The 27,867-nt window shown below is 39.9% G+C and overlaps 1 protein-coding gene across 2 annotated transcripts; it reads left to right on the plus strand.

Moving 5' to 3' along the window:
- The first annotated feature begins 529 nt into the window (after positions 1–529).
- On the plus strand, positions 530–27,867 carry LOC147634280 (uncharacterized). Of its 2 annotated transcripts, XM_086804569.1 has the most exons (4): positions 530–863; positions 1,120–1,262; positions 1,513–1,761; positions 27,741–27,867. In XM_086804569.1, the coding sequence occupies exons 1-3, from the start codon at positions 740–742 to the stop codon at positions 1,738–1,740; spliced, it is 495 nt and encodes a 164-aa protein (XP_086660695.1). In that variant the 5' UTR covers positions 530–739; the 3' UTR covers positions 1,741–1,761; positions 27,741–27,867. The 2 variants fall into 2 exon arrangements, with proteins under 2 accessions (XP_086660695.1, XP_086660694.1); XM_086804568.1 differs by lacking the exon at positions 27,741–27,867 and having other exon boundaries at positions 1,513–1,843.

Raw genomic sequence — 27,867 nt, forward strand, 5'->3', positions numbered from 1 at the left:
CAAAATCAACCCGTGGTAGAGGTAGTGTTCGGGAAAGATATAAAGAGGAAATGTATATGTTTTCTAAAAATTAGGTTTCTAAACACCGAGATGGTAGGTGCTATGCACTTTCACCAACAAACTTGAGAGCTATGGCCTTGCAAAAGAAGAGAGAAAGGAGACAAAAACTACCAAATTCAATATGATGATCATGGTTTTGAGTCATGATAATATTGATAAGGTACTGTGGACATTTTGAGGGCTGTCAACTTTGAATGCGCTTCCCAATGATAAGATTTTGGAGGGTACATTCCGTTCCGTTGGGGTGCTTTAGGGGGATGCCAAGTGGAGAGAGGGGGAGAGAGAGAGTGTGTCACGTGTGTGTGATCCCCCCAACCAAGTGGGGGGAAGAGAGAGAGAGAGAGAGAGGGTGTGTGTGTTTTCTCTCACATGCTATTCTCTAGCATCAACTTAACTTGTTCTTCTTGCTCATGATAATAATACTAGCTTAGCTTCTATCCCTAGTTCTCCATCTCACACTTTACCTTAGCCGTACTCTAGCTACCATGGATAACCAAGCTTCTTGATCACAAGGCGCCCTAGTAGGTCAGTTACTTAGTGTTGCAATCATTAATCAGCTGACTTTGCGAACTGCCTTGCAGCTTCATGATCCCGTGAGAGAGTAAGGTAGCTACGACTTGTAGGCTGCCATGGCTGGAGGCTCACTTCTCCTCACCTAAGGAGACAACTTGAACAAAGCATGGAGCTCCCTAAACACCTTTTCAGCAATTCCTTGGCTTGCTTTGCTCTGGCCTTCTTACTCACCAGCTGCACCTTCATACTCTCATGTCTGAATACGGCAAATGCTACGCCTGTCCTTGCTGGTAAGTGCGACCTTTCCATATTATTCCTTCTCATGATTCTGCCCTATTATGTTCGGCACAGTAGCAGGGATGTGTAAGGCTCTGATTTAGGGTTGCAAGTTTAGAAAGCAAGTAATATTATGTTGCATATATATTTCCCCACTAAACAAGAGAAGTAATTAACATAAATGCTATCGTATATTGGCAATTTGTATTTCCCCACTAAACAGTTGTAGCTAATTAGCATAAAAACTTAATGTCCACTATTTTCTTGCAGGTTGTCAAATGGAGAACCCACAATTACTCAACGAATCCTTAGACCATCCTCATATAGTGCAACCAAATTATGTGTCACAAGCATCCTCGCCTTCAAACCAACCAACACAAGGCCTTGCTCTTCAGGGATTTGAATCCTATAAGGTAAGAATTTGTAGCATTAAACTGCACTTATTTCATTCTTTTAAAAAGAAGATTATATCATCATAATTATCTGCTGCCTGGCCTATAAGTAAGGTGGTGGACCTATATTTGGAGTAAGTAATGAATGAGAAGGATTTGGAGTAATTTGATAATTGTTGGTTGATTAACTTCAGAAGAATACATAGTTTAATAAGACTAGGCTTTGTAATTTGGGAAAAGGCAAGGTATTAAGACGTGATTAATATTGCAGGGGAAATCAGATAGCATTGAGAGGATATACAGTAAACGAAGGGTATTATTGTCGAGGCTAGGATCAATGCCACCAAGCTGCGTAATGAGATGTGGGAGCTGCACACCTTGCGAGCCGGTTCACGTGCCCATCCAGCCCGGCCGCAAACGCATAGGGCTGATGGAGTATTACCCAGAGGCCTGGAGATGCAAATGCAAAAACAAGCTGTACATGCCCGGGTCAGCATAATGCAGCAATTTACTACACAAGGTAAACTTTCCATCATCGTAACCCTCCGCTCATGATCCTGATTAATCTACAATCATGTATCTTATAATACTGTATTGTAATGATTATTACTTGGTTAATCACACTCTTTCATGATCAATCATGTATCTTATAATACTGTGATGATCATTACTTGGTTAATCACACTCTTTCATGATCAATAAATATGTCATGTTTTGACATAATGACATCCTTTTCGACCAGAGTCTGTGATTTTTATGTACCACGACTTCTGCATGCTAGCCTCTGTTGGAGTGAGAACGACCGTGTGTTTCCATGAATTGCACAAAGATGCTCTTCTTTTAGAAGGTATCCCTGTTTGAGTTGTCTTCTTATCATAATCAAACTATAGACCCTATAAACCCAAAGTGTCTTATCATAATCAAACTATGAATCCTATAAACCCAAAGTTGGAAAGAGTCTTACCGAATTTCGAACAATGATATGAACTATAACTATAATGAGTTGTGGCATGTCACTTATGAGGCTGACTCCTCTTCATGCACCTAAATGCTCCTAAGAAGCTTCCAAAGCTTGTGAAACTTCTAATATAATATTTTCTTCAAGAGGTGCCACCCTTACAAAGACCTTCGGTATTTTCTTTTGTTCAACCACCCTTCCAAATGCGTGCTAGCTTTTGCTTGGTTAATACCCAAGAGAATGAGTGCCATGTAAAGTAATCGGTCTGCATCCAACAATCTCAAGCCATGATGCATGAAGGTATTGTGTCATATAGCCATATCTTAACAAGAATGAAGAAACACAATCACCAAGAAGGAGCCAATGAAGAAAAGCTAAGGTGCCTTTCAAAAGAAGCATGAAACCATGAGAGTTTGCGTCATATAAGCACATCTTAACAACAATGTAGAAACACTAGCATCAAGAAGGATCCAATGAAGCAGAGCTGAGGTGCCTTTCAAAAAAAGCATGAAGAATCTAAACATAGATTGAAAGAATTTTTCTTTATTGATGACATCTGATGTGAGTGGTTTAGGGACCATATATATTCCATCAGGATTCAAAGCAATATACTCTAGCCCATGCTCCTATGAAGGAGACAACATTAGAGGTCGTGGGATATGTAGCCGGTGGGCTATAGAAAAAACCTTGCACACATTTTTTTTTTTTCATTTTAAGGACATCCACTATAAGGAATCAACCTTATATCAAAGCTTTTTTTTTTTGACTATACCTACTTAGAAAAATTACCCATCTTTGGTATAGACGTCGGGATAAACGTCTATATAGAATCATCGATGGTATAAGCGTCAGTATAATCATTGATATATGCAGTGAAGATCAACACTTATCCCAATGGCTATACCAACTCTATTGAAATAGTTTTGATTCTACCAATACAAGTTAAACATACTTAGAAAATAAGCACTTACGAGATGAGAGGGCCCTACTCCTTCAAGGTGGATCCATGCAGCTTCCCATTGCTGCGAATATGACATTATTTTACTATAATACAAAGAGCGAGCCGCCTTATGCATAAGATTAGCTATGCATGCATAATCCTAGCCATGTGTGTATAGGGCCATGCATAAGCCTTATGCTTGCATCTTATGCATCACTTCATGTATGCAGTCTATGCGCGTATAAGCCTTTGCATCGTCGCTTATGCATGCGTAAAGTTATGCTTAAAGCTTTTTGCATAAGGATATATACATAAGCCTTATGTATAGCCTTATGTTTATTTTGGTTTTTAACATGGAAACGTGAATGCAAAAACATGGAGCCTCAATAAACCATAGTAATGTAGCATCTCTTATATATAGATTTTATGCACAAGGCTTACGCATGAGTAAAGTTATGCTTAAAGCTTTATACATAAGCCGTATATAGATTTTGTTTTTATTTTTAGAGTTGGGGTTTAACACTGCTTAATGCACATGTAAGGAAAACCCATGGACAAGTGAATGCAAAAACATGGAGCCTCAATAAACCATGGTAACATCTCTTAGCCTCAATAAACCTAGTAATATGAATGCAAAAAGTGGAGCCTCAATAAACTATAGTAACGTAGCATCTCTAATTAGGCATAGCCTTTATGCATAGATTCTATACACAAGACTCTTAGGTGTATGCTTGAGAGATCTCTATTTATAAGAGAGAGAAAAAAAGAGAAGCATGCTTGAGAGCTCTCTATTCATAAGAGAGAAGCATGCATCGAAGACTCTCATATTCATCTCTTAGATGCATACTTGAGAGCTATCTATTCATGAGAGAGCATAATAGAGAAGCATGCTTGAGAGTTCTCTATATGCATAGCATCTTATGGTCTCTTTATACATACATAGCTCTCTTGCATCAAAAGATCCTTATGTATAAATCTTTTTAGTGATCTTCACTTTAGTGGTCTTTTGTAATTTCCTATAGTGGGCTCAATCATCCAAAAATTATCTTTTTAGTGGTCTTTTGTAATTTCCTATAGTGGGCTCAATCATCCAAAAATTATCTTAATAGGAACAAGAAGAGGCAAAGGAAGAGTACACAAATGATCATGACAAGTTTTGTAGCTTACTACATTGAGCATGCACTATGAGCCGTGTAAGAAGAAAGTGAGAAAGGCCATGAAGATCTCATCTTCAAAACCTTCCTCACTTGTTGCATAGAGCCATTACTTAGCCTAACACATGTTCTTTTATGCATAGCAATTTATGCAAGGATAATCGTTTAAAAAATGGAAAAATACTTTATAAAATTACCAAGGTGCTCGAGGGCGCTATGCAAAAACAAAATTGTAAAACCATGAGATTTTCAACCTTTAAAAAAGGAAAAATTTTTTGTTGGAGTAGCTTCTATTGAAGTCTTTAAAACCCTAGCTTGTTAAAAAATCCCAAAATTAATGATGAATTTTTGTGGATTAGGGAGGGGGGAGAGAGAACAAAATGAGAGTAAAAGATAAGGACCTTACCCCACAAATCTATGGAGAGAATATAATTATAGGATTTGGGATGGAGTAGAGGAGTGGAACCCTAGCCTGCAAAATAGCCAAAATCACAAGCTAAATATTAGAAAAATAAAATAAAAAACATAAAAATATAGAGAGAAAAAAAAGAGAAGAGTAAGAAAATACTCACCCCACAGATCTATTAGAGAGAGATAGAGGATGTTAGAGTGGAACCGTAGCTTGCAAAAAATCCAAAATCACAAGCCAAAAATGAGATTTAAAAAAAATAATTGGGTAAGAAAGTACTCACCCTACAAATATATAGGAGAAATATGGAAGATCTCCGGAGTGGAGTAGTAGAGGAATAATAAAGAGAGAGAGAGAGGGGAGAGAGAAAGAGGGAGAGGGGAGGGGGAGAGCAAGAGAGTAGAGAGTTCTCTCTAAAACTAGGTGGCAAAGCTTTCACAATAGAAATGTGAAATAATAGTAGGTTTTGGATTTTAAATTTTAACAACATTGATATATGAAGCATTGGTATAAGTGTGTCAGTCCCCTCGATGCTTATACTTGACACTTGTAACTTTTTTCCCCAAAATCTTTGATCCCCATACCTTTTTCTCCCACAATACAACTATCTACTTTAAAACGTCGGTAAATAATCATCAAAGTAGTGAATGTCTCATAGTGATCTTGAAGCCATCTCAATCTCCTTTCCTCCACCAAAACTTGAAATTTGAGTGTAAATTCTTTTATTTCTCCAAAATCTATTTTCTCTAGACTTAAAATTGGTTACTCAATATCATGAGAAATAGTTATGAGAAAAAACTAGGATCTCTTGATGCCTTGCTTCATCAAAGAAGGGAAAGGCAAATTGGTTTCCACATTAATGTTTGTAATTTATATCACCTATGAAAAAGAGAGCGCGTTGTGAGTCAAACTAGGTAGTACTAAAAAAAGCTCTCACACTCTCAAACACGACATGCATAATATCTATCCTCTTGATAACTACAAATGAATACATATGTAGTGTATATACAAATGAATCTTAGGTTTATATCTCCTTCTCCTTGCTAAATTCATCCTTAAATTTCTTAGTAGCTCTTTGTGGAGTCTTGGTTGTTGAATAGTTGAATTCTTAAAAGAGTAGTCTTATGTTTCTAGTTACCCTCACAAGAATAAGATTAATACATAGCTACATTTTAGTAATGGTTTTTATTTACTTGACGAGACCAAGTACTTATTATGGTCCTATATGATGTGGCATGCATTGGTAGCCAAAGGGCTATGGAATGTTGTGGTTGGTACTGAGAAATGTCATGGTTCCTCTAATGAACATGATGTAGAAGAGACACCTGCAAACACGGACTCAGTTTCACGTGTACGTTACCAGAGGATAGCATACCTCCTACACATAGGAACAAAAAAAGTGGGATGAAAGGGATGTGCAAGCACATGTGTTGCTTGCTTTGTTAGTCAAGAGAAGTATCATTCCTCACATTCAATCATGCATGACTACTACTTGGAAAAAGAAAGACTTAAGTATAGCTTCTGATGCATCAACGTCTACTGTAAAAAACAACAAATCCACAAACTATGCACATGATGATTGGGCTTTATTATGCAATGCAATTTTGACTCTTCGCATAAGGATGTACGCTTGGACGTTACAGATGTACATGTCTAGTATTTGGACAGTGGTGCTAGTAATCACATTACTTCTCATCATAGTTTGAACGATCATTACTTGAATCTGCTCTACATGGAAATACTATCACATGTGCAAACAACTCCTCAAATCATGTAAAAGAAGTTGGTAAAATTATTCTCAATGCTACAAATGGTGGAACAATCACACTCTTAGATGTATTATATGTGTCAGGGATTAAGAAGAACTTGTTATCTATCTCTACCATTATTAAGACTAGCTAAGTAGTTTAGTTTGTGGATGATAGATGTATTGTTCATGTCGCAGTGATTGGCAATGCAATTCTTTTGGTACTTTGTCTCATGACTTTTACATGCTAGATGCACATGAAAGACAAAAGCATGATGTATGTACAGTTTTTGCCACAAAGACAGGGTGATGCTAAGTTGTGGCATCCATGCTTTGGTCACTTGAACTTTGGTAGTTTACTATGTTTACATAAGCATGACATGGCATTTGAGCTGCCACATCTTGAAGCCCCCTATCAAATATGTGTGAGGGTTGTATTCTTGGAAAAATGTAGTGGAAAATGTTTCCCAAAGATGGTTCAACTAGAGCTATCCAAAAATTATAGCTTCTACATAGTGATAAAACACCAATGTATTGTGCCCTATACACCAAAGCAAAATAGTATAGCTGAACACAAAAACAGGTCTCTCATTACCTCATGGTTTTTGGCTAGAAGCAGTCACATGCATAACATATGTTTTGAACAGGTGTCCTACAAAGGCTTTGCATACAATTACGCCTTTTGAAGCTTGGAATGGTAGAAAGCCCTCTGTGGCTCACTTACACATTTTTGGTTATCTTGCTTATATACTTGTGCCTAAGAAAATTCATAGCAAGCTTGACGATAAGGCTGTTAAATGTATTTTTGTGGGGTACTGATGGGGTATGGCTTTGCCTGTAGAACACATATTGTGTGAAAATATACCTAAATCAGGTATTTACCCAGCCCAAAAAGGGCCGACTTCGATGCTGGCCGACCAAAAACCTCATATGAATATGAGGCTCCCCTCTTGCTTTCGCCAAAAAACCATCAACCTATGTGGTCTTGGCGCTGGGCATTTTTCCCTTTCTGCGTTTCAGCGTGGGTTGGCTACCTCGTGGACTGCACATCATAGAGTGCATCGCCATCTCCTACTGGGGTCAACAAGACACGGACGGCTCACATCATTACTGTCGCCGTCTACAGCAAGTTCATTCGTAGTGTTAACTATTGTTGGTTAGGCCGCCTATTGGAATTCATTGCCTACATCAGGCTCATAGCAGTGGCTACATCTCCTAACTTCCCAAGGTTCCTGGAACCTAGTAAAGGGCCTTGAACCAAAACCCCACCCTTCTCTAGTACCTCCTCCTGAAGTCATCAGCCAACCATTGGGAGGCTACTCAGTCTTCTCTCATATTTCCTTGGCATGGAGGTGATCCAACATCAATCCTAATGGTATTTTTGTGTCTCAACAGAAATACTATCTACAACTCATTACTTCCTATTTTCTTGATGGTGCTATTCCTGTGGCCACTCCATTGGATCCCACCATTAAACTGTCAAAGGAAGTGGACTCACCTCCACATGAAGAGCAAGCCTACCGATAAGTGGTTGGGAAACTTATTTGGCTCACAAAGTCTCGTCCTGATATCTCCTATATTGCACATCCATTTTAAGTCAGTATTTCAATGCTCCCAAGGAGCCACATTGGTTCAGCGATGAGGGTTGTTCGCAGGTACCTATTTGTATGGACTTCACTATAGTCGCGAGATCACCTTGCCTGGTTACACGAACTCCGACTGGGCTGGTGATCTCGATTCCTGACGTTCTCATGGCAGTTATTTGTTCTCCCTCGGATCTGCCCCTTTCTCTTGGTCTAGCAAAAAGCAGGACATCGTTGTCGTTTTGCAGGTTCTTCATCAGAGCAAAGGCTAAATACCGGGCCCTCTATAATGCCACCACTGAGGTTATGTATCTTCATCAACATCTTTCTGACATGTGCGTTCCCATGCGTTCCCATTGACACCGCCTCTACCATCTTGGTTGACAGTCAGAGTGCGATTGCCCTTGCTGGCAACCCTATTTTTTCTAACTGTACCAAGCATGTGGGTGTCCATTTTCACTTTAACAGGGAACATGTTGAGCTTGGTACCATCCGACTCCAGTATATTTCCACGGCAGACAACCACAAGCAGACATCCTTACAAATTCCATCAACCACCCCATTCTCGAGCGTCTTCGCAATCGGATTGGCATCGGTCCACCATCACCCTCTGCTCATTGAGAGGGGGATCTGCCTCTCCCTGCATTTTTTACCATTTTTTTATCGGGCACATGAGTCAGTGAAAACCCCATGAGGGCACGGCTCCTGTGAAAACCCACTGCATTGCATTTTTTTTCCATCCTGCACCCTATGCACAGCATTCTGTTTTGTGTGTTTGGGGCGCATGTATGAAGGAAAACCCAAAAATGGGCATTCATGCATGTGAAAACCTCTTGCATTGTGGCATTCTTCCAGTACTTCTCAAAACCCAAATGCCTATACTCTGGTCAATCACAAAAATCCTCATCTTCGAGGCAACCAAATATTTTCCCCCTCATCTTCTCTCATGATCCCTTTTTGGTCTGAGAGGGGGTGTGTGAAAATATACCTAAATCAAGTATTTACCTAGCCCAAAAAGGACCAACTTCTATGTTGGCTGACTCCCATGCTGGCCGACCAAAAACCTCATATAAATATGAGGCTCCCCTCTTGCTTTCGCCAAAAAACTGTGAGAAAGAAGAGATGAGAGAAGAGACAATGTACTCAAGAACTCATCCAATGAACCACTAGCCAACTTGATTAGAAATGAACTACAATGCCTCATATATATAGGCACAAGATGAACGGATCTCTAGAAAAGTTCCTCCACCCAAAAATGTGTAAATAGGAAAAAATGGAAATGAATGCTATAAATCCCAAAAATGCCTAGAGGCTAAAGAGTGTGCCATTAGCGTGACACCATCTGGAGATACACCTCCTCAACAATAGTTACATCGCCTACATCAGGCTGACTTCATCATCTAATCAGGTTGTCTTGCATCAGGCTTATATCAACGCTTTCATCAGGGTCACTCTAGCTCTGCTAATTGTGTTTTATGGGATAGTAGCTCTTTCTGCTTATTCAGAGTCTCACATAGAGCTCCGGTACTGGACTTCATCCTTTATATTCACATCACCATTGCATGTTGTGTGTTTTACTCTGATCTTTTATATATTTGGTCCTTTGGTCTCTTTTTCCCTCACACATATAATATGTTCTCATCACGCATCTCATGTTGATGTTGGTCATGCTCTTATTACTAGTTTATGTAATGAAGAGGAGCCTATCTCCTTTGATGAAGCAAAGGAATCAAAACAATGGATGAGTGCTATGTAATCTAAATATAATGCTTTACTCAAAAATGATACTTGGGAGTTGTCTAATTTGCCTCATGGCAAGAAGGCCGTTGGCACGAAATGGGTTTATAATCTTAAATGTAAACCGGACGGTAGTGTGGAGTGCTACAAAGCAAATGAGCTGATGGCCTACATACACATAGTCCCTCTCTATACTATCAACTCCCTCTCTCTCTCTCTCTCTCTCTCTCTCTCTCTCTCTCTCTCTCTCTCTCTCTCTACTGTGAGCTTATGGCCTGGATACTCACTTTCTATCTCTCCCTCTCTCTCTCTTTCTCTATATTGTGCTTTCATGCCATTGTCACACACTCTCTCTCTATATTGTGCTTTTATGCCATTGTCACACTCTCTCTACTATGCTTTCATGGATTAACATCAACATAGAGCCGTTAATCCAACATTACTTAGTCTATTAGTTCTTTTCTCCACTTGGAGCTCGTTCGGTTGTGCGACTTGTCACCTATGTAGAATCATGGCCTTGCATGAAATCACCAATGATGTGAATGTGCCATCGCAAACGACGTAAGGTGGATTTGCATGTTTGAATATGCATCTTTGGGTAAGGGACATCTCACAGAACAAGAGAAGATTGCACGGAGACAAGGTGATCACACGAATGTGGATCTGTGGGGGTTGATGGAAATCTATACCCAGTGGACCCTTCTACGCGATACCCACCAACTTTCAAAGACTTGCCCTCATTTATTTAGTATGTGAGAGATGGTAACAATGGGATGCTCAAGTATTGCAAGAGATTATCAACAAGTGATGTTGGCAAAGTATTCTACTTGTCCTCACAATTTCATGCTCTTCATGGTACGTCAGGTGGTTTGCACTCAGAACATTCCCAGTGATTTTTTCTCGTACAACCACTCTTAAGCTTAGCAACAAGAATTCCATGGGCATAACTGCTTTTAGTGCCATAGGTTAAGCTAAAGGGTGTCATCTTAATGGCCACTTTATATGTAATGTATTAAGCCCAGAGTGTAGCCGATAACATTTCGATTTTGCCTGTAGAGTTTTGGTCAGGATAGCGCATAGGGTCTTATTTATGCTTTTAGCTTGGCCATTAGCTTGGGGGTAGTAGGGAGGAGAGGATTTTCAGTGTGTGACCAAGAACTCTTGTAACAAGAATTGTATAACTTCATTAATGAAGTGTGTTCCATTGTGACTCACTAGCTCAAGAGGGCACCCAAAGCGAGTGATCATGCACTCATAAAGGAATTTTGTCGTAGACCTTGAATCGGCTTTTCTGGTGGCCCTAGCTTTGACCCATTTTGTGTAATAGACTAATGGGCCCCACAAAATTGATACCGCATTTCTCAAATGGATGTAAGGTCATGACAGGGTTTAGGGTCATTATGTCCTTATTGTATGGAATGGCTACCTATTGGCATTCATCGCATCGTTTGACATATTCAGCAACGTTTGCCAAATAAGGTGGGCCACCACAATCCTGCTAGTAGGATTTTCTGAGTAGTGATATCTGCTCTGCAAAGTGTCCTCATATGATTCCAAGGTGGGCTTGCTCCAAAATAGAGACATATTCATCACGGATACATTGTCTCATGATTCTGTCTTTTCCTTTCTTGTAGAGTTACCTTGCAATAATCAGCATAGGTGGTAGCTTTTTTTATGATGTGCCTTGCTGAGTCCTTGTTGATTGGTGCTTTGGTGGATGGGCCATTAGCTAGGAAATGTGCAAATTCTTCTCCCCACTCAAGAATCAAACATAGCTGGAAACAAGGCATCTAGTAGGTCATCATCACACCCACCGATGGCTCTCCATTCAGAATGCACGACATATGGTCGGCCAATACATGTTATGAGCCTTTTTATACCGTGATGGTAAAGTCAAATTCTAGTAGAATTAGGAGCCATCTACTGATTCTGCCACCAACGGTACAAGGTTTGTTTACTAGATAGAAAAGAGCTTGATGGTCTACAAAGAAAATGAATTTGGTCACCAAAAGGCAATGGCAAAACTTCTTGGCTATATAGACCATGGCCAACCCCTGACTTTTCGTGGTGGTATAGTTTTGTTCTGGTTCATTTAATTGGTGACTAGCAAAGCTAGTAGGGAAATCCCTATTGTGTTTCTTGGGTTGAGCCAGCACCACAATCAATTGCGAAGGCAGAGGCATCTATGTGGACATGGAATATGATTTCCCAATTGGGGGATCTCAAGATGGGAGAGCTTGCTAGTGCCTTTTTTAGGGTGTCATATGCTTGTTGGCACACCTCTGTCCACTCAAAAATCACAAGGAGTCCATAAAGGGGACAAGCAATGTCAGGATACATGAAGATGATACGTCGGTAATAACCAACATGTCCCATGAATCGTTGGGCTTCTTTGAAGTTGGTCGGAACTGGCAGCTCAAGAATGAGTTATACCTTGCTATCATCAATGGTGGAGATTCCATATTCTAAGACAATTTGTCCTAGGATCACCCCATGCCTAACCCAGAATTGGCATTTTAGAGGGTTGAGAGAGATCTTGTAAAGGCAGCATCTCTCTAAAACTTTCCTCAAACACCAGACATGCGAGGAGTTTTCACATATATTCCTTATAGGCTATGCATATTAGGCATTGGAATGTGCTTGGGGCATTGGTCAGCCCAAAAGGCATGACTCGATATACATATGTGCCCCATTCGGCGGTGGCGAAAGACATTTTATGTATGTCTTTTAGGTTAATTTAGCACCTGATTTATAACCAAAATACCAGTCAAGGAAGCTATAGGCTTCCTTTCTTGTGACCCACTTGAGCACATGTTTGTGAAGGGCAATGGATAGTGGTCTCGTATTGTGGTGGCATTGACCTTTTTGATGTCTATGCACACTCTCACTTTACCATTAATTTTGGGCACTATCACTATGGGTGAGACTCATTTTGTGCGCTCTATCTTGTAGATGAATCCGACATTTATAAGTTGTTTGATTTCTTCACAGCCATCTTGGAGTATTTGGGGTTCATAAGGTAGGCTCTCTGCTTTACCAGTCTTGTTTCCTCAACCATGGGAATGGTGTGTTTGACCACTTTGGGAGGCACACCCTTTATATCCATATACTTCCATGCAAAGCAATCTTGGAATTATGTGAGAGGAGCAATAAGGTCTTTCTCTTCTTCCCCAAAGAGGTCTTCCCCTATGTAGATGGGTTTTGGATTGTTCCGTGGGCTTGCTAGGTTAATTTCTTTGACCTTGGCTAGACCATCATAAGATGTTCCAGGCTTCCCATCATAGGTTCTTTGGGCCTTCTCGTATTGTACAAAATGGTCTCCTACCTTGTAGGTCCTAAAGTGTTTAGGACTTGTTTAGTCTCCTCAGCTTTAGTACTTTCTTTCTCCATTAGCTTTTTGGCTTCTTTTTGAGCTAGCACCAGTTTTTTGTTTCGTGCTTTGCACACAGAGCGGAAAAGCTTGTGTGGTTCGGGATCAGAATCGGATGTTTCTTCCAGTTTTGTGGTTATGGTGTTAACCAAAATGAGAAACTCATCGAGATCCTTTGCCAGACTTGGTAGAAGTAGGAATGTGTGTCAACAGCTTTGACGTATCTCAGTCAATGTTCTTTCAACTCTATCGACAAGATCCCTCTTTTCCTATGAAGCCGTTGGATTTATAAGTTTTACAAGGGTGGTTTTCTTGTATAACAATCTTTCCTCTCTGGTTCATGGCTTTTAGCATTGAGCATGCATGTGATGCTAGCATCTAGAGGGATGTGATTTCCAACCCATTAGCTATGGCAAATCTGGTGTCCATGCATTTTGGAAGTACGTCCATGCATTTTGGAAGTATGTCCAGGGTAGCAAGGATATGCATCCAGTTCTTAGAGTCTTTCGGCGGCTTTGCGAGGGATGCAAATTCCACATTATCTCATTCCTCATCCAACATTTGTGGCATGTTTGACACAAATGGACTGTCGTGGATCTATATTGAATCCTTTGCAAAGGGTCTCCCACTCATAGGATGGATCTTCCAAGTGAGTAGGTTTCTTTCTTTAGACTGTAGATATGATCATTGTCCTAGTCATGGATCATTTTGGTTTCTCTTATGAAGGGATGTCCCAGGATGAAATTGTAAGAAACAAGATGTTAGCCAAAGTTCATCACCCCACAAAGGTGTGTCAGAAGTTGGTTCTGAGAAGCTTAATCCCCTCAAATCGTACATAAGATCTATGGGCTTCACTCGCAGTGGCTCCGTCAGCAAGTTTCATAATTAACGCAAGGTCATCCATGGGAGGTTTCCCCCACTTTTCCCAGCTTGGTAACAATGCTTACTCCGGCCCCACCATCTAGGATGGTGGTGACTTGAAGGTCATCAACGTTAAGAGTAGTGCTGCATTATGTTCATCTCCTTCAAAGTACCACCCTAGCTTGTTTAATCAGACTATGGGAACGTCGCTGATTCCATTTGGTTCTATGAATCCATCCTTATCCGTCTCGTTGAAACTCCCTAGTTCCATCGTTCTTCCATTCCTACTCAAAGCAGTCCTTCCATCCAATCTTTCAAATCTTTCCATAGACTCATGGTTCCTTGAAGTAAGGTTCCAATGGGAATCTAAACTTGTGAAGAGAGGAAAGACCTGCAATGTCTCTTGGAATGGGAATCTAAACTTGTGAAGAGAGGAAGGAGGAAAGACCTGCAATGTCTCTTGGAATGGTGGGTGTGGGTCCTTGAATCAGATTATCCCTATTTATGCTTAGGCTCTTCAGGGTGTAGGCTACCGAGAAATGAGCTTCTATGTTAGTTCTTTTTGGGTGATCTTCCCTCACATTTTTGAGATACTCAGCAACAGGGTCTACCTGGTGCAGGGCTCCCATGGCTTTTGGTTATATCTTTCAAGGAAGTGTCTCAGGAAGTGCTTGGTTACAAGACCTCTGTCAAGCTCTTAGTTTTCCTTAGTTGGTTGTAAGTTTGACAAAGGGGAACCTTCACAGCATGTGTTGCTTGAGGTGTCTCCTCCAATTGAGTTTAACACTTCCTAACCATCTCCTAAGCAGCCTTTAGCCTTTCCTTCTCTTCAATGGGATTTGTATATTTGGCTGACTTTTGGGGTAGCCTCTTGGGATCTATTTGGCGTCGTACTTGAGGGGATGATGGTAGCATCTTCTCCTCATTAGATGAGGAAGATGACACATTGGTGGTTGTCACCTCATTGAACCCACTCTTTATGACCACATGGATATCCCCTTTGCCGATCTTTGTGGCAATTTTCTTTCGTGAGTGCCTAGTTGTGCATGCTTGTTCAGGGAATTCTTTAGGAGATTAACTCCTTGCACGTCATGGGGTCTCCTGGTTTTGCATTTTAGACACTTTGGTAGCAGCATGAGCTACGACTCTCCTACTATTTTGCATTGTAGTAATCCTATATAGAGGTACAATGTGTATGAAGCCATCTCGTACAATCAGCTAGTTAAGGTTGGTGCTAGTTTTTGCTTCAGTTCCCTTTCCAAGTGTACCCATTCTCAGACAATCCTTGTATATATGGTCTATCCCACATCTTGTGCATAAAGAAGTTAAGCCAAAATTACTCATAAGAGCACTAGCCATCCATTTCTTAATCGGATACTCAACTATTTGATGAGTTCCTACACAATGATAGCATTGCATAGGTGTTTGTTTAGACATATTATTCAAGTCTTGTCCCCACGGGGTTAGGGCTGCTAGGTACACGGGGTACATGTGCTCACACTCCATCCCGTTAATGACAGGATCTATGAGGGTGGACTGCCTACCTCAATAGGTTCAAAGGTGGTACTGTTAATGGCTTCTCCCTCCTCACCTTCTTCAAATATCTTTGTTAAGGGTTAACTGGTGAGAACAGGGAACACTCGAGGTAATGGTGGTTGCGGCGGAAGAAATGGGGGTGGTAAGGGTACCTCAAGCACCCTTAGAATTCCTCTCAAGGCCACTTCATGGCCTAGTTGAGATGCTATGAGACCCCTCTGCCCCCTCCGTGCACCGGATTCCTGGTTGCTCTAGTAGCAGCGGAAGTAGCTTCCTCTTGCGTGGGGCAGGGTTTCCCACTTGGGGCCTCGCCCTCGAATGTCTGGACACAAGACTAATCTAGTGGTCATTCCGAAACCGAAACCGGGAAAATTTGCCTTGCCCGAAAAACGGGGACGATTCCACCTTTTTGATTTTCTTAAACGAATTTTCTAACGGGTTCAAGAGATTAAACTATCCTTCACCTGATTAAACCAGATAGAAAGAAAACTATCACTGACTTAATTTGAAGAAATCAACGCTTTTTCCTAACCGAAATCAGGCACCACAGCCTTTGATCTAATCATGTGAGGAAATCAACGCTTTTTTCCTAACCGAAATCAGGCACAATCGATGATCTACTCATTTGAGAAATTCTTCAAGGTTTTATTTAGCTACTCGAATTCTAAGCGTATTCCTATTATTTCAATTTAATTATTAAAACTCCACTGATTCCAGCCTAACCCCATCCGGCCCATGGGTTAGCCACCACCCAACCACTGGAATCGGTAGAACCAGACAATTACTCACCCACCCATAATTGAATGCCTTTCTTAACTTTTGCTTTCGAATACAGATACGTACACACTCCTCTTTAAAACTTTAACATATAAAATAATCCATTGACAAACAGTTATTGGTTACAGATGTCTTAACTCAAAAATTCCATCCAGTCCCTTGTTTCTCAAAAAATAGTATCACTCTGGACTCTCCATTGAGACTAGTTGGTCAGTAAACAACGAGATCCAATAACAAATTACAATAATCATTTCGTCCATCATACGTATCTTCCACGACATACACATGGGTGTCCTAGGCACCGCGAGCCCGTGCATCGCCTGGTTAGAACGCCTGGTCAGAACCCTCCAGGATCCTCCTTAGGTATCCTGGCACTTCACTCAGGGACCGCTTCATCGGCCCTCGCCCATCGTACCAGAAGCACACCATTTTTTAACCATACCGAGGCTGGTCAAGACCTGAGCAGGCTTTGTCGCGTGAGCCGTACTTTTTGAACACTCCCCGCTAGCTGTTTGCAGCCGAACTTCCCTTAGAAAAACATATACCAAATTCTCCCTCTAGCATTCTGGCATAAGATAGTCCTTTAAGAAAATAGGGTTTCTATGCAAGTTTTCAGTTTGATTTTCTTTTGAATACAAGGAGTATTTCTTTTGAATACAAGGAGTATTTCTTGAATCAGTATCCCCAAAACTTCTTGAACGAAATTCTGAATTTCATACCAAAATTTCTCAAATTCTATAACCTTGACCTCAGATCAATTTGAAGGGTCTCAAACTTAGTTTCAGATTTGGCAGGAGTTTTGAGTGTATTTTTCTAAACTGGTCACATCTTCTTTCCTCAAAACTGACGAAAGAGTTTGGTCTTGGTCATAGTCTAATTCAAGTTTTGAGTCTGATAAGATTTTTCTTGAACTATCTTTCTCAAAAAGGTTTGATAATTCAGTTACTATTTTACCAAATTTCTTTCTTTGAATATTCACTTAACTCATTTCTAATTTAGTTATGAATTCCAATGAGAAATAAATTAATCATTTATCTGAATATTTCGATCTCGATAGATTTTCTTTTTACAATCCGTGTGAATATAAAACGATAGAAGTTTCTCTCTTAGAGTATTTAATTATTCATTTATCAAATACTCATAGAATTTAAGAAAATTCTAATTTTTATATAAAAATTCTTTATGCATCTAATTTATGCATAAAAATCAAGTTCAATGGGAATAACATTTTTTTAAAAAATCCTTTTATGCATCCATTTATGCATAAAATCAAATTTAATAGGAATAACACTTTTAAAATAAAAAGAATTTCTTTATGCATCTATTTATACATAAAAATAAAATTTAATAAGAATAACACTTTTATAATATAAAAACTCCTTTATGCATCTTTCTATGCATAAAAATCAAATTTAATGAGAATAACACTTTTATAATTTAAAAAAATTCCTTTATGCATCTTTCTATGCATAAAAATCAAATTTAATGAGAATAACACTTTTATAATAAAAAAATTTCCTTTATGCATCTTTCTATATGCATAAAAATCAAATTTAATGAGAATAACACTTTTATAAAAAAATTCCTTTATACATCTTTCTATGCATAAAAATCAAATTTAATGAGAACAACACTTTTATAATTAAAAAAAATCCTTTATGCATCTTTCTATGCATAAAAATCAAATTTAATAAGAATAACACTTTTATAATAAAAAATTCCTTTATGCATCTTTCTATACATAAAAATCAAATTAAATGAGAATAACACTTTTATAATAGAAAAATTCCTTTATGCATCTTTCTATGCATAAAAATCAAATTTGATGAGAATAAAACTTTAATAATAAAAAAATTTCCTTTATGCATCTTTCTATGCATAGAAATCAATTTTAATAATTAATATCAGTGATATCCATGCATATTCATAGATGAATATGTACATGGAGTAATTAGAATATTTCTTTTAGATGCAAAAATGGTGGGAATTACTCTTTTGGAATAACATAAAAACAAACTTTCTTTTCCACATAATTCTGGAAAATTTTGCCATAACCTCCTTTGTATGGCTGACCATTTCTCATTTTTATCATTCTTTATTTAACTTAAATTAACCCAAATTAGATTCACAGAACTCTAATCTACACAATTTTCTAAATTCAAGAGAGTAAACAATAAGAAGAGTTTAATTAATCCCTTAGTTAATCTTTCTAAGATTAAGAAAGGCTGGAATGTAAAGAAGAGAAGGGGTGGGCCTTTTCCTCAAAGGCATAGCATTTGAATTTAATTCAATCAACTGTAAAACATAAAAATCAAGAAAACCATAGATTTAAAATTTGTAAATAAGCAAGAAAATTAGCTTACATGGAGCTTATAAGCTCTCCTTTGGCTTGAGGGATTGAGGATTCTACTATTGTTTGAAGCAAGAGTGGCCACCAATTCACTTTGCAGAGGATTAGGCCACCAATTCACTTTGGAGAGGATTAGGCCAAAAACAATTGAATTATTAAGAAATTCAATGTAGATGGCTCAAGACAAGAGTAGAGTAACATTGCATAAACACCATTAAGCTTTTACAAAGGGAGAGGCTTCTATTTATAGGAAAAAGTGAGCCTCAAACCAAGCAAACTGGTTCTAGAATTTTTCAGATCAGTTTGGTCAATTTTTGACCATTTTTGGGTCAGTTCAGCTTACTTTTTGGATCTAGTTTTGAAACATGAGAGATGAAAATATCTCATTTTATTGATTTAAAATTGGGGGTAATGATGAGAAAAGGCACCTACTTCATGAGCGGAGATCCCTACTCTGAGGTGTCAAAATTCAGTTTTTTAATTGTTTTCTTTGGTCCTTAGTCCACCTACTTCATGAGCGGAGATCCCCACTCTGAGGTGTCAAAATTCAGTTTTTTAATTGTTTTCTTTGGTCCTTAGTCCACTCTTCATCTTATGTGAGCGTTTACTCATTTTGGGGGGAGGGGGGTTCTTTTATTCTTCATTTTATCTCCTCCCTACATTTGGATTAATCTTATTGGTCCATAGGAACCTTAATCCAAAATTTCTAAAAAATCTTGACCCTTAGGCTAAGGTCTTTTGTGCACATTATAATTTATTTCTAATGCACCTTAGGAATTTCTTTTTAAACTTCTGTTTCGGGGGAGTTTATTTTAATACGAAGAGATATTTTTCCATCCAAAGATATCTAAAAACTAAATTACCTCTCTCTAGAATATTTTCTCTCAAAAACAAGATCTTTTATATTTCTGAAAAGGGGATTGATTACAGGGGAAGAAACTGGACATCTTGAGAGGCTAGGGAGGAATCTTACAAATGCATTGTGTTGCGATAGGGCTGGCAAGGCTAGTTGTTGTCTAGGGTTTGGTGGTAAGGCCTAGGGTAGAGCCCTTGCTTGAGCAGCTCTCTGGTGGTAATAATCGGAGGTTTTGTGATTGCCCCACCTTTGGCAATAAGCACAATAGAGAGTGGGTTAGGGTCTCAAACATGGACACTCCGTACTAGTGTGGTTATCTCGACAAATCGAGCACCATACCAGTTCTCTCTTTGGGTAAAGATGGGGTTACCCAACTTGGTCACTCATGACCTTGGCCTCTTCTCCAGTGTTGGATCATTTGCTGCATTAGTGCAACTGCTAACTGCTCCACTTAGGGTCTTAAAGAGGACTCTTTTCCCTTTCCTTCATATTTTATGCTCGTAGTTTTGAAGGAAGCTTCAAAAGTGCCCTCGTGTAATTCTCAAGAACAAGTTCCCTTGAAATTATCCTCAAAATCCATGGCACTCTCGCAACATTGCTCAAAGGAAGTGTGGGCTAGAGCGTACAGGGAGTTGTGCAAGGCTATATCTTCAAGGCCCTCTAGGAATCATGCGATCAGTCTCATCAGAGAACTTGTCTCTATCATCATAGTGAGAGTGGAGATATCTCACCCGATTGATGTAGTCCAAAATGGATACTCCATCCTTTTGTCTTACATTGTGTAATTGTTCGATTGGACTCCATCAAGTTCCTTGTCTTAAATATCCCACTTTTAAAGCCTCTTTCAAGGCATCAAAGGTCGCCTTGTCTTCCACTTTTAGTGATTAAAACCATTTTCTTGCTTTTCCATCTAGGGTGAGACCAAAGGCACTCGCCTTAGCCTAATCATCCACATGGCCAAATGCCTCACAAGTCTGGTTGAACATGTCCAGATGAGGTATGGGGTCTCCAGCCCCATTAAACTTAGTGATCATATTGGAGATGTGGGCTAGTTTATTGCTGTCCTATCTAGGCCCTTGCACCAAGTCAGTGCTTGTGAAGCAATTCCTGAAGCTACCCCCATCCTATTTCCATGGCTTTCCTCAACATTTCTAGTATAAATCCTACCAAGGCTAGAGCTGGTGCAAGTTGGGGCATGATAGCTAGGGGAGCTAGGCCTGGAGGATAGTATCCCATCTGTGGCCCTTGCCTCCAGCATGTGCTTCATAGGGATCCACTTGGTATCTGGGATATACTCCACGAGGCAGGTAGTGGTTGTACATTTATGCCATGTGTGGGTTGAAATATTTTGGGTGGGCTTGTTCTCTTTGGTAAGAGATCCCTGGACCTTGGTGAGTTGGCTTCTGACCTAGGTTTGGTGCTCACCTACGATCAGGGTATGAATCTGCCAATTGTTTTTCCAATGGCATGGCTCTTCCGACTGTTGGATTAGTCTAGACTAGGTTATTAGAACTTTGCTCTACCTTTGGTCTAGGGTCTAGCAAATGGTTCTCTCTGGCTAACGTTCCATGCTTGAGTCCCTGGATGAGGCTCTTTTGATTGAGTGTTTCCCATGATAAATTTTCTTAGTCTCAAAGTGAAGCTTCTTTGCAAATGTGTAGGAGATCATGGATCTTGCTAGAAAATCGGTGGTTTGTCCATGCACTAGGTAGCCGATCCTCTTGCCTCGGTTAGGGGCAGTGCATCGTGTGCTTGGATTCTCTTTACTTTTGTTGGTGCTATCAAGGACTAACACTGTTTGGCTCCGCTCTGTGTTGACCAAAGGATTAGATCTCACAAGTGATTGTGCATTTAATGGCTCAATGTCATCAAACAAAGGATTGTTTTGCACCAATTTCCCTGAACGTAGGTGCATGAATGTGTCATGACCGTACAAGATCAAGCTCTAGACAAGTTTTTCTTTTTTTCTTTTTTCTTTTTTGGGCTCAGGTATGGCCATACATCTATGAAGCTATCAAACCAATCAAACCTACATCTCAAACATACTCCTACCAGTGGATTTGCATTCCAACTGGGCAAATCAAGAATCTAGCTATAGGATAGGATGTGGAGGACCCTAAGCTAAATGCAATCCCCGGTAGTGACACCAAAGATGTTCACCAAAATGAACATGCTTCCTTGCACGAGAGAGAGAGAGAGAGAGAGAGAGAGAAGAGAAGAGAAGAGAAGAGAAGAGAAGAGAAAGAAGACATTACAAGGATTAGTTCAAGAACTAGCATTTAGCCAACCCTAATGAGGGTTAAATCCTCGATGTATGGCTACTAGGAACTCACTCCACCACCACTTGTGTCATTCAAGTGGAGCTTTCCACAAGCTAGGTGAGGAAAAATTAAAGAAGTATCTATGGAGAGCTCAACTCCTACTCAATCAATACCTTCATGTGTACAAGAGTGAAGATGAGAAAGAGAGAGAGCAAGTAGAGAAAGAAGAGGCAAGAAATGAGAACCTCATCTACATGCACACACACACACAATCAAGCAAGCAAGCATGGATGCACACAAGCTTACCACCATAGCCACAAGAGGGTGAGTGAGTGTGTGTGTGTGTGTGTGTGTGTGTGTGAGAGAGAGAGAGAGAGAGAGAGAGAGGGAGAGAGGGAAACTCAACTGTGATAATGGGATTGCACCTTTTCATATTTCATAAGTCGCTTATATACATGAGCTCTCTTTTTACAATGGCTGGCCACCCATTCTACAATTGTGGGCCCAAAATTGGTTCTTCTAGCTCTGTGCACATCTACGGTTATGCTCATGGCTCGGCATTACACAAGTCATAAGCTCGGTCATCCCATATATCTTTTACATGAAGTGTTTAGTGTAATTTACATAAAAATGAATTACATGGAGCGTAACCGCACTTCAAAATAATTTTAACCCCAGTGTGGCTAACATACAAGCATAGTAGCATCATGAAATTCTACATTAGATAAACCAACAATTGACAATCATGCGTGTGAGAAGCATTCCCCTCTTTAATCGGTCTGCAATGTCAGGAGCTTGTGTGGGAGCTGCATAGGTGGCAACTCCTGAACCCTAAATTGACACGGTAACCACATAAGAGAGGTGAATTTAGGGTAACCAAGGCAAGTGACACATAACAGAATCATCAGTCTCTACAGGTCAAAAGCTGCATGCGGTTGTAAAATCTTTAGGTCAAAATCTATTGATGTGGAGTCAGCAGGTCATCAGAGCTAACGTGGCATCAGAAGGTCAAAAGCTGATGTGGAGTCAGTAGGTTAGTAGGTAGGAAGCTGACATGGCATCAATAGGTCAGCATGAGGTTAAAAGATGATGTGGCATCAATAGGTCAAAAGCTGACATGGAATCAACAGATCTGATGCTGACCTAGATTCAAATGGACAGAATCTGAATCCGCTCTGCTGATGGACAGATGCTAAATTGGCTGACTGAATCAGCTAAAAGTCAAATGAATCGACTAACTGAATCAATCGACTCACTGAATCAACTGACAAAAGCTGGAAGTCAAATGAATCGACTGACTGAATCAACCGACGAAAGCTGAAAGTCGAATGCCGAATGTTGAAGGCTTCAGATATCCGAAATCCAGATGCCAAAAGTAGAGTACCAAAGTAGAAAAGCGATTTACTACTGATGAGTAAACCTAGCCAAGAAGATAAACATGGTCAATGGAGTAATCCTGACGACCAACTGTTGAATGCTAATATAGTAGGAAGGACTGACAATTGTCTGCTATTGCTGATGTAGAAGCTAAAATCAAATGTTGAACATTGATGAGTTGAATGCTGAATGTTGAATGCTGAACGCTAAGCGTTGAAAGCTGATTGCTAAGCTATTGACACGGAGGCCATAATCAAATGCCAAAAGGATAAAATATGGAAAGCCTGAAGCTAAATGACAATGGTTGAATGCTAAAGCTAAATGCTTTAATGCAAAATGCCTGAAGCCAAATGACAATGGTGGCTGAATGCTGAAGCCAAATGACAATGGCTGAATGCTGAAGCCAAATGACAATGGTGGCTGAATGCTGAAGCCAAATGACAATGGCTGAATGTTGAAGCCAAATGACAATGGCTGAATGCTAAAGACGAATGCTTTAATGCGGAATGCTTGAAACAGAATGGCTAAATGAGGAAAGCCAAATGCTAAACGACTGACTAGGCAAAGCCGAGTGAAATAGCTGTTGGACAAGAAAGTCCGATGCCGAAAGCTAGAAGTCAAAGGTTCAATTATTAACAGGGAAATACCGATGGAAGAAGCTGAATGGCTAATCAATCATCAAGTAAAATTGAAGCTAAAGTTGAATGCTAAAGTGATGAGAAAAACCAAAGACTAATCTATTGACCATGCCAAGCTAATGGATGCAACTTAATGGGCTGACCAGGAAAAATAGGTTGATGGACTCCAAAGTCCAATGCCGAAAGGAATGCTGATACTCAGACAGCATTAGCAATAGTAGTTGAAATAGCAAAACTTGGCGGATACCGAAATCCAATGCTGAAAGCTAAGTGTAGTGCTCATGTGTGAGGCTGGCCAGAATGTCCAACAATAGAAAGATGTAGCATACCCATCTTCACTAATAAAGAAATGTCCATGTAATAGATAAATTTATGAGTTTTTATGGTATAAAAATCAATGATTTTATTAAATGAGTCATTTCTACTTAGAACCTTCAAATTCTGAGTCCAAATTTAGAATCTGCGTGCGATTTTACCCTAATATAGGATTCTATAGCATCCAAAATGGACACTGGATCAAGCTTATACGTAAATTTTAATCATTTTTACTTAAAAAGCGACGACCTTTAAACCTTAATAAATGCACGACCGGGCGTCCGATTGATGAATGGTCTACACCCCAACGACCAGGAGAATATCCCGAACAAAAAAAAATTTACCCCCGAGCGATCCGACACGCAAATCGAGGTCGGTGCCCCAAATTTGGGAACCCCGTCCCAAAAATTTAGACCGTACACACTTACCGAGGTGCCCGTACGATGGCTGTATAAGAACCAAAGGACGACCGCCCACTGTGTGGTCCACACGTACTGCTACGTGGACACCCATGCTGCCCCTGACCAGATAAGGTACATGCGTACCACTCCTTTCCCTGTTAAACCGACACCGTACCTTTCCCCGTGAATTGGCTCCAAGAATTCTCTGACATCTTCCCTGACAAGCTTACAAGGCTACCACCTCCTCGAGAAGTCGATCACATGAAATCGAGGTGATCCCTAGAGCTCAATCCGTCTCAAAAATGCCCTATAAAATGTCCCTTCCTGAAGCCATTGAACTTAAAGAGCAACTTTCCCAACTCATTGAGCAAGGATTCGTATGCCCCAGTAGCTCTCCTTGGGGGCACCTGTTCTTTTCCAAAAAAAGAAGGACGGAACTCTCCCCCTCTGCATAGATTATCGAGGGCTAAATCAAGTCACTGTCAAGAATAAGTATCCTATCCCTCACATCGACGAACTTCTTGATAGGCTTCATGGGGCCAAAGTCTTCTCAAAAATAGATTTGAGGTCTGGTTACTATCAGATCAAAGTCAAGGAAGTAGATATACCCAAGATAGCCTTCAATACCCGTTATGGCCACTATGAGTTTACTGTAATGTCATTCGGGTTAACCAATGCTCCTGCAACCTTCAACCGCCTAATGCAAGATATATTCCATCCTTACTTGGATGAATTTGTGCTTGTTTTTTTTTATGACATGTTAATCTACTCCAAATCAATGGAAGAGCATGAGGAGCATGTGCATAGAGTTCTGCAATTATTGCGCAGACACAAACTCTATGCCAAGAAGAGCAAATGTACCTTCTTTACTCATCAAATTGAGTATCTTGGGTTCATCGTTTCCAAAGATGGCATTTCAGTAGACCCCGCCAAGGTCAAAGATATTCTGGAGTGGCCACCTCCTAAATCAGTTCGTGAAGTTCGTGGGTTTCTGGGAATCACGGGATGGTATAGGATTTTTATCAAAGATTATGCCTTGGTAGCTGCACCTTTGACGGATCTTCTTAAGAAGGATTGCAAAATAGTGTGGCTCTACCAATCCATCAAAACAGTTTTGATCAGCTCAAGGTTATTATTACTTCTGCCTCAGTCCTGAAACTTCCTGATTTCACCAAGGAATTTGAAGTGGTTTTACTGATGCCAGTAGTCTAGCACTTGGTGGTGTCTTAGGCCAAGAAGGAAGATCAGTCGCTTATACTTCCTGCAAGCTGAAGCAATATGAAGTAATATGAAGCAAATTATGCCACCCATGATTTGGAGCTCTTAGCAGTTGTTCATTGCCTCAAATTATGGAGACATTATCTCTTGTGGGACAAAGTCTGAAGTGGATCTTCACCCAGCCTAACCTCAACATGCGGCAAAGGAGATGGATTGAAATTCTACAAGAATACGACTTCGACATCAAATTCCACCCTGGGAAAGATAATGTGGTAGTAGATGCACTTAACCGCAAATCTTTCTTAAGTGCAATTTCAATGCCAAATAATCCCATACTAGTCAAGGTGGAAGAAGTCTCATCTCATGATCTAGATTATCAGAGGATGATGAAGTTAGTAGAAGAAGGGAGAAATTCAGAGAAAGAGAAGAGTCTAATCAAGGGATACTCAACTCATGAAGGAAGCCTCTACTTCAATCACAGGCTATGTATCCCTAAGGATCCTGCTTTAAAGAAACTAATCCTCCATGAAGCTCATGATAGTCCTGATGGCAGGACACCCAGGAGGCTATGCAAAAACATTAAATGCCGTAAGAAGGAGATTTCATTGGGCAAGCTTGAAAAATGATGTCCTTCAGTACTTGAAGCAATGTCTCTCATGCCAAAGGATCAAAGCTGAAAGGGTCAAGATGCTTGGGAAACTTCAACCCTTGGATATTCCCCAAATGAAGTGGGAGTGCATTAGTATGGATTTTGTCACAAGTCTCCCCATTGTTCAAGGAGGATATGACTCCATTCTGGTAGTAGTGGACTTACTTACCAAAGTAGCTCACCTTATACCAGCAAAGAAGACCTTCAAAGCTTCTGATGTTGCTCGAATATTCATCAAGGAAGTTCTCAAACTTCATAGTCTCCCAAAAAGGATAGTAAGTGACTAGGATTCTGACTTCACTTCAAAGTTCTGGCAGTCCTTATTTCAAGCCCTAGGAACTCAACTTTGCTTTAGCATAGTTTATCATCCAGAGACCGATGGCTAGAGACTAAGAGAGTCAATCAAGTAATTGAAGACATTCTCAGAGCATATTGTGGACGGGAACCAAGAAGGTGGATTCAATACCTTCCTCTAGTAGAATTTACCTACAATGCATCTTATCATCAGAGCATAGGAATGTCACCATTCAAAGCACTCTATGGGCAAGAATGCTTGTGTCCTCTAAATTTCTCTGATCTAACCATAAGAGTTGAGGCATCTAAGAAAATGCTCGAAGAGATGGAGAAACAAACCAAGGCAATCCAAAAGGATATTAAAGCTACCCAAGATCGACAAAAGCATTATGCTGACACCAAGAGGTCTGAGAGGATCTTCAAGGAAGGAGACAAAGTTCTTCTATGAGTGTGACCCAAAAAAAGTTCTCTATCACTTGGGAAATATAAGAAGCTCAGCCCTAGGTATTGTGGTCCCTATATAGTTATCAAGTGTCTAGGTAAAAGTGCCTATAAAATCCAACTCCCAACCCATATCAAAGTCCACAACGTATTTCATGTAAGTTTGTTAAAACCTTATGTACCCAGTCTCGATCATATTCTTTATGATGAAAAGTTGTAATCCCTACTCAAGGAGTCCTTGAATTATAGCCCAGTAGCATCATTGATTCTAGGGAAAGGCAACTCCGAAATAGAACTCTTGTAGAACATCTAGTACAGTGGAAAGATTACCCTGAAGAGGATGCAACTTGGGAAGATGAAGCTACACTCTTAAAGGATTATCCCCAATTCATGTGACGAGATGAGGACATCTCAATTTCTTTAAGGGAGGGGATGTAACATACCCATCTTCACTAATAAAGAAATGCCATGTAATAGATAAATTTATGAGTTTTTATGGTATAAAAATCAATGATTTTATTAAATGAGTCATTTCTACTTAGAATCTTCAAATTTTGAGCCCAGAGAGGTGAATGTAAAAGGGTAGCTACTAGTAGATGATATGTTCTTGTTTTGATGATGTCCTAGGGCTATATTGGATGATTGAAAGAATCAAGGGATGTTAGAGAGATTCATGGTGATTTGATGGAGGTACCTGGGGAGATGATTGTGGATCTAGATGCTCCTCACACGAGATATAAATTAATGTATCCCC

Source organism: Cibotium barometz, chromosome 11, assembly GCF_041138505.1.
Source record: "Cibotium barometz isolate CiBa-2024 chromosome 11, ASM4113850v1, whole genome shotgun sequence".
In the NCBI taxonomy this organism is placed as follows: Eukaryota; Viridiplantae; Streptophyta; class Polypodiopsida; order Cyatheales; family Cibotiaceae; genus Cibotium; species Cibotium barometz.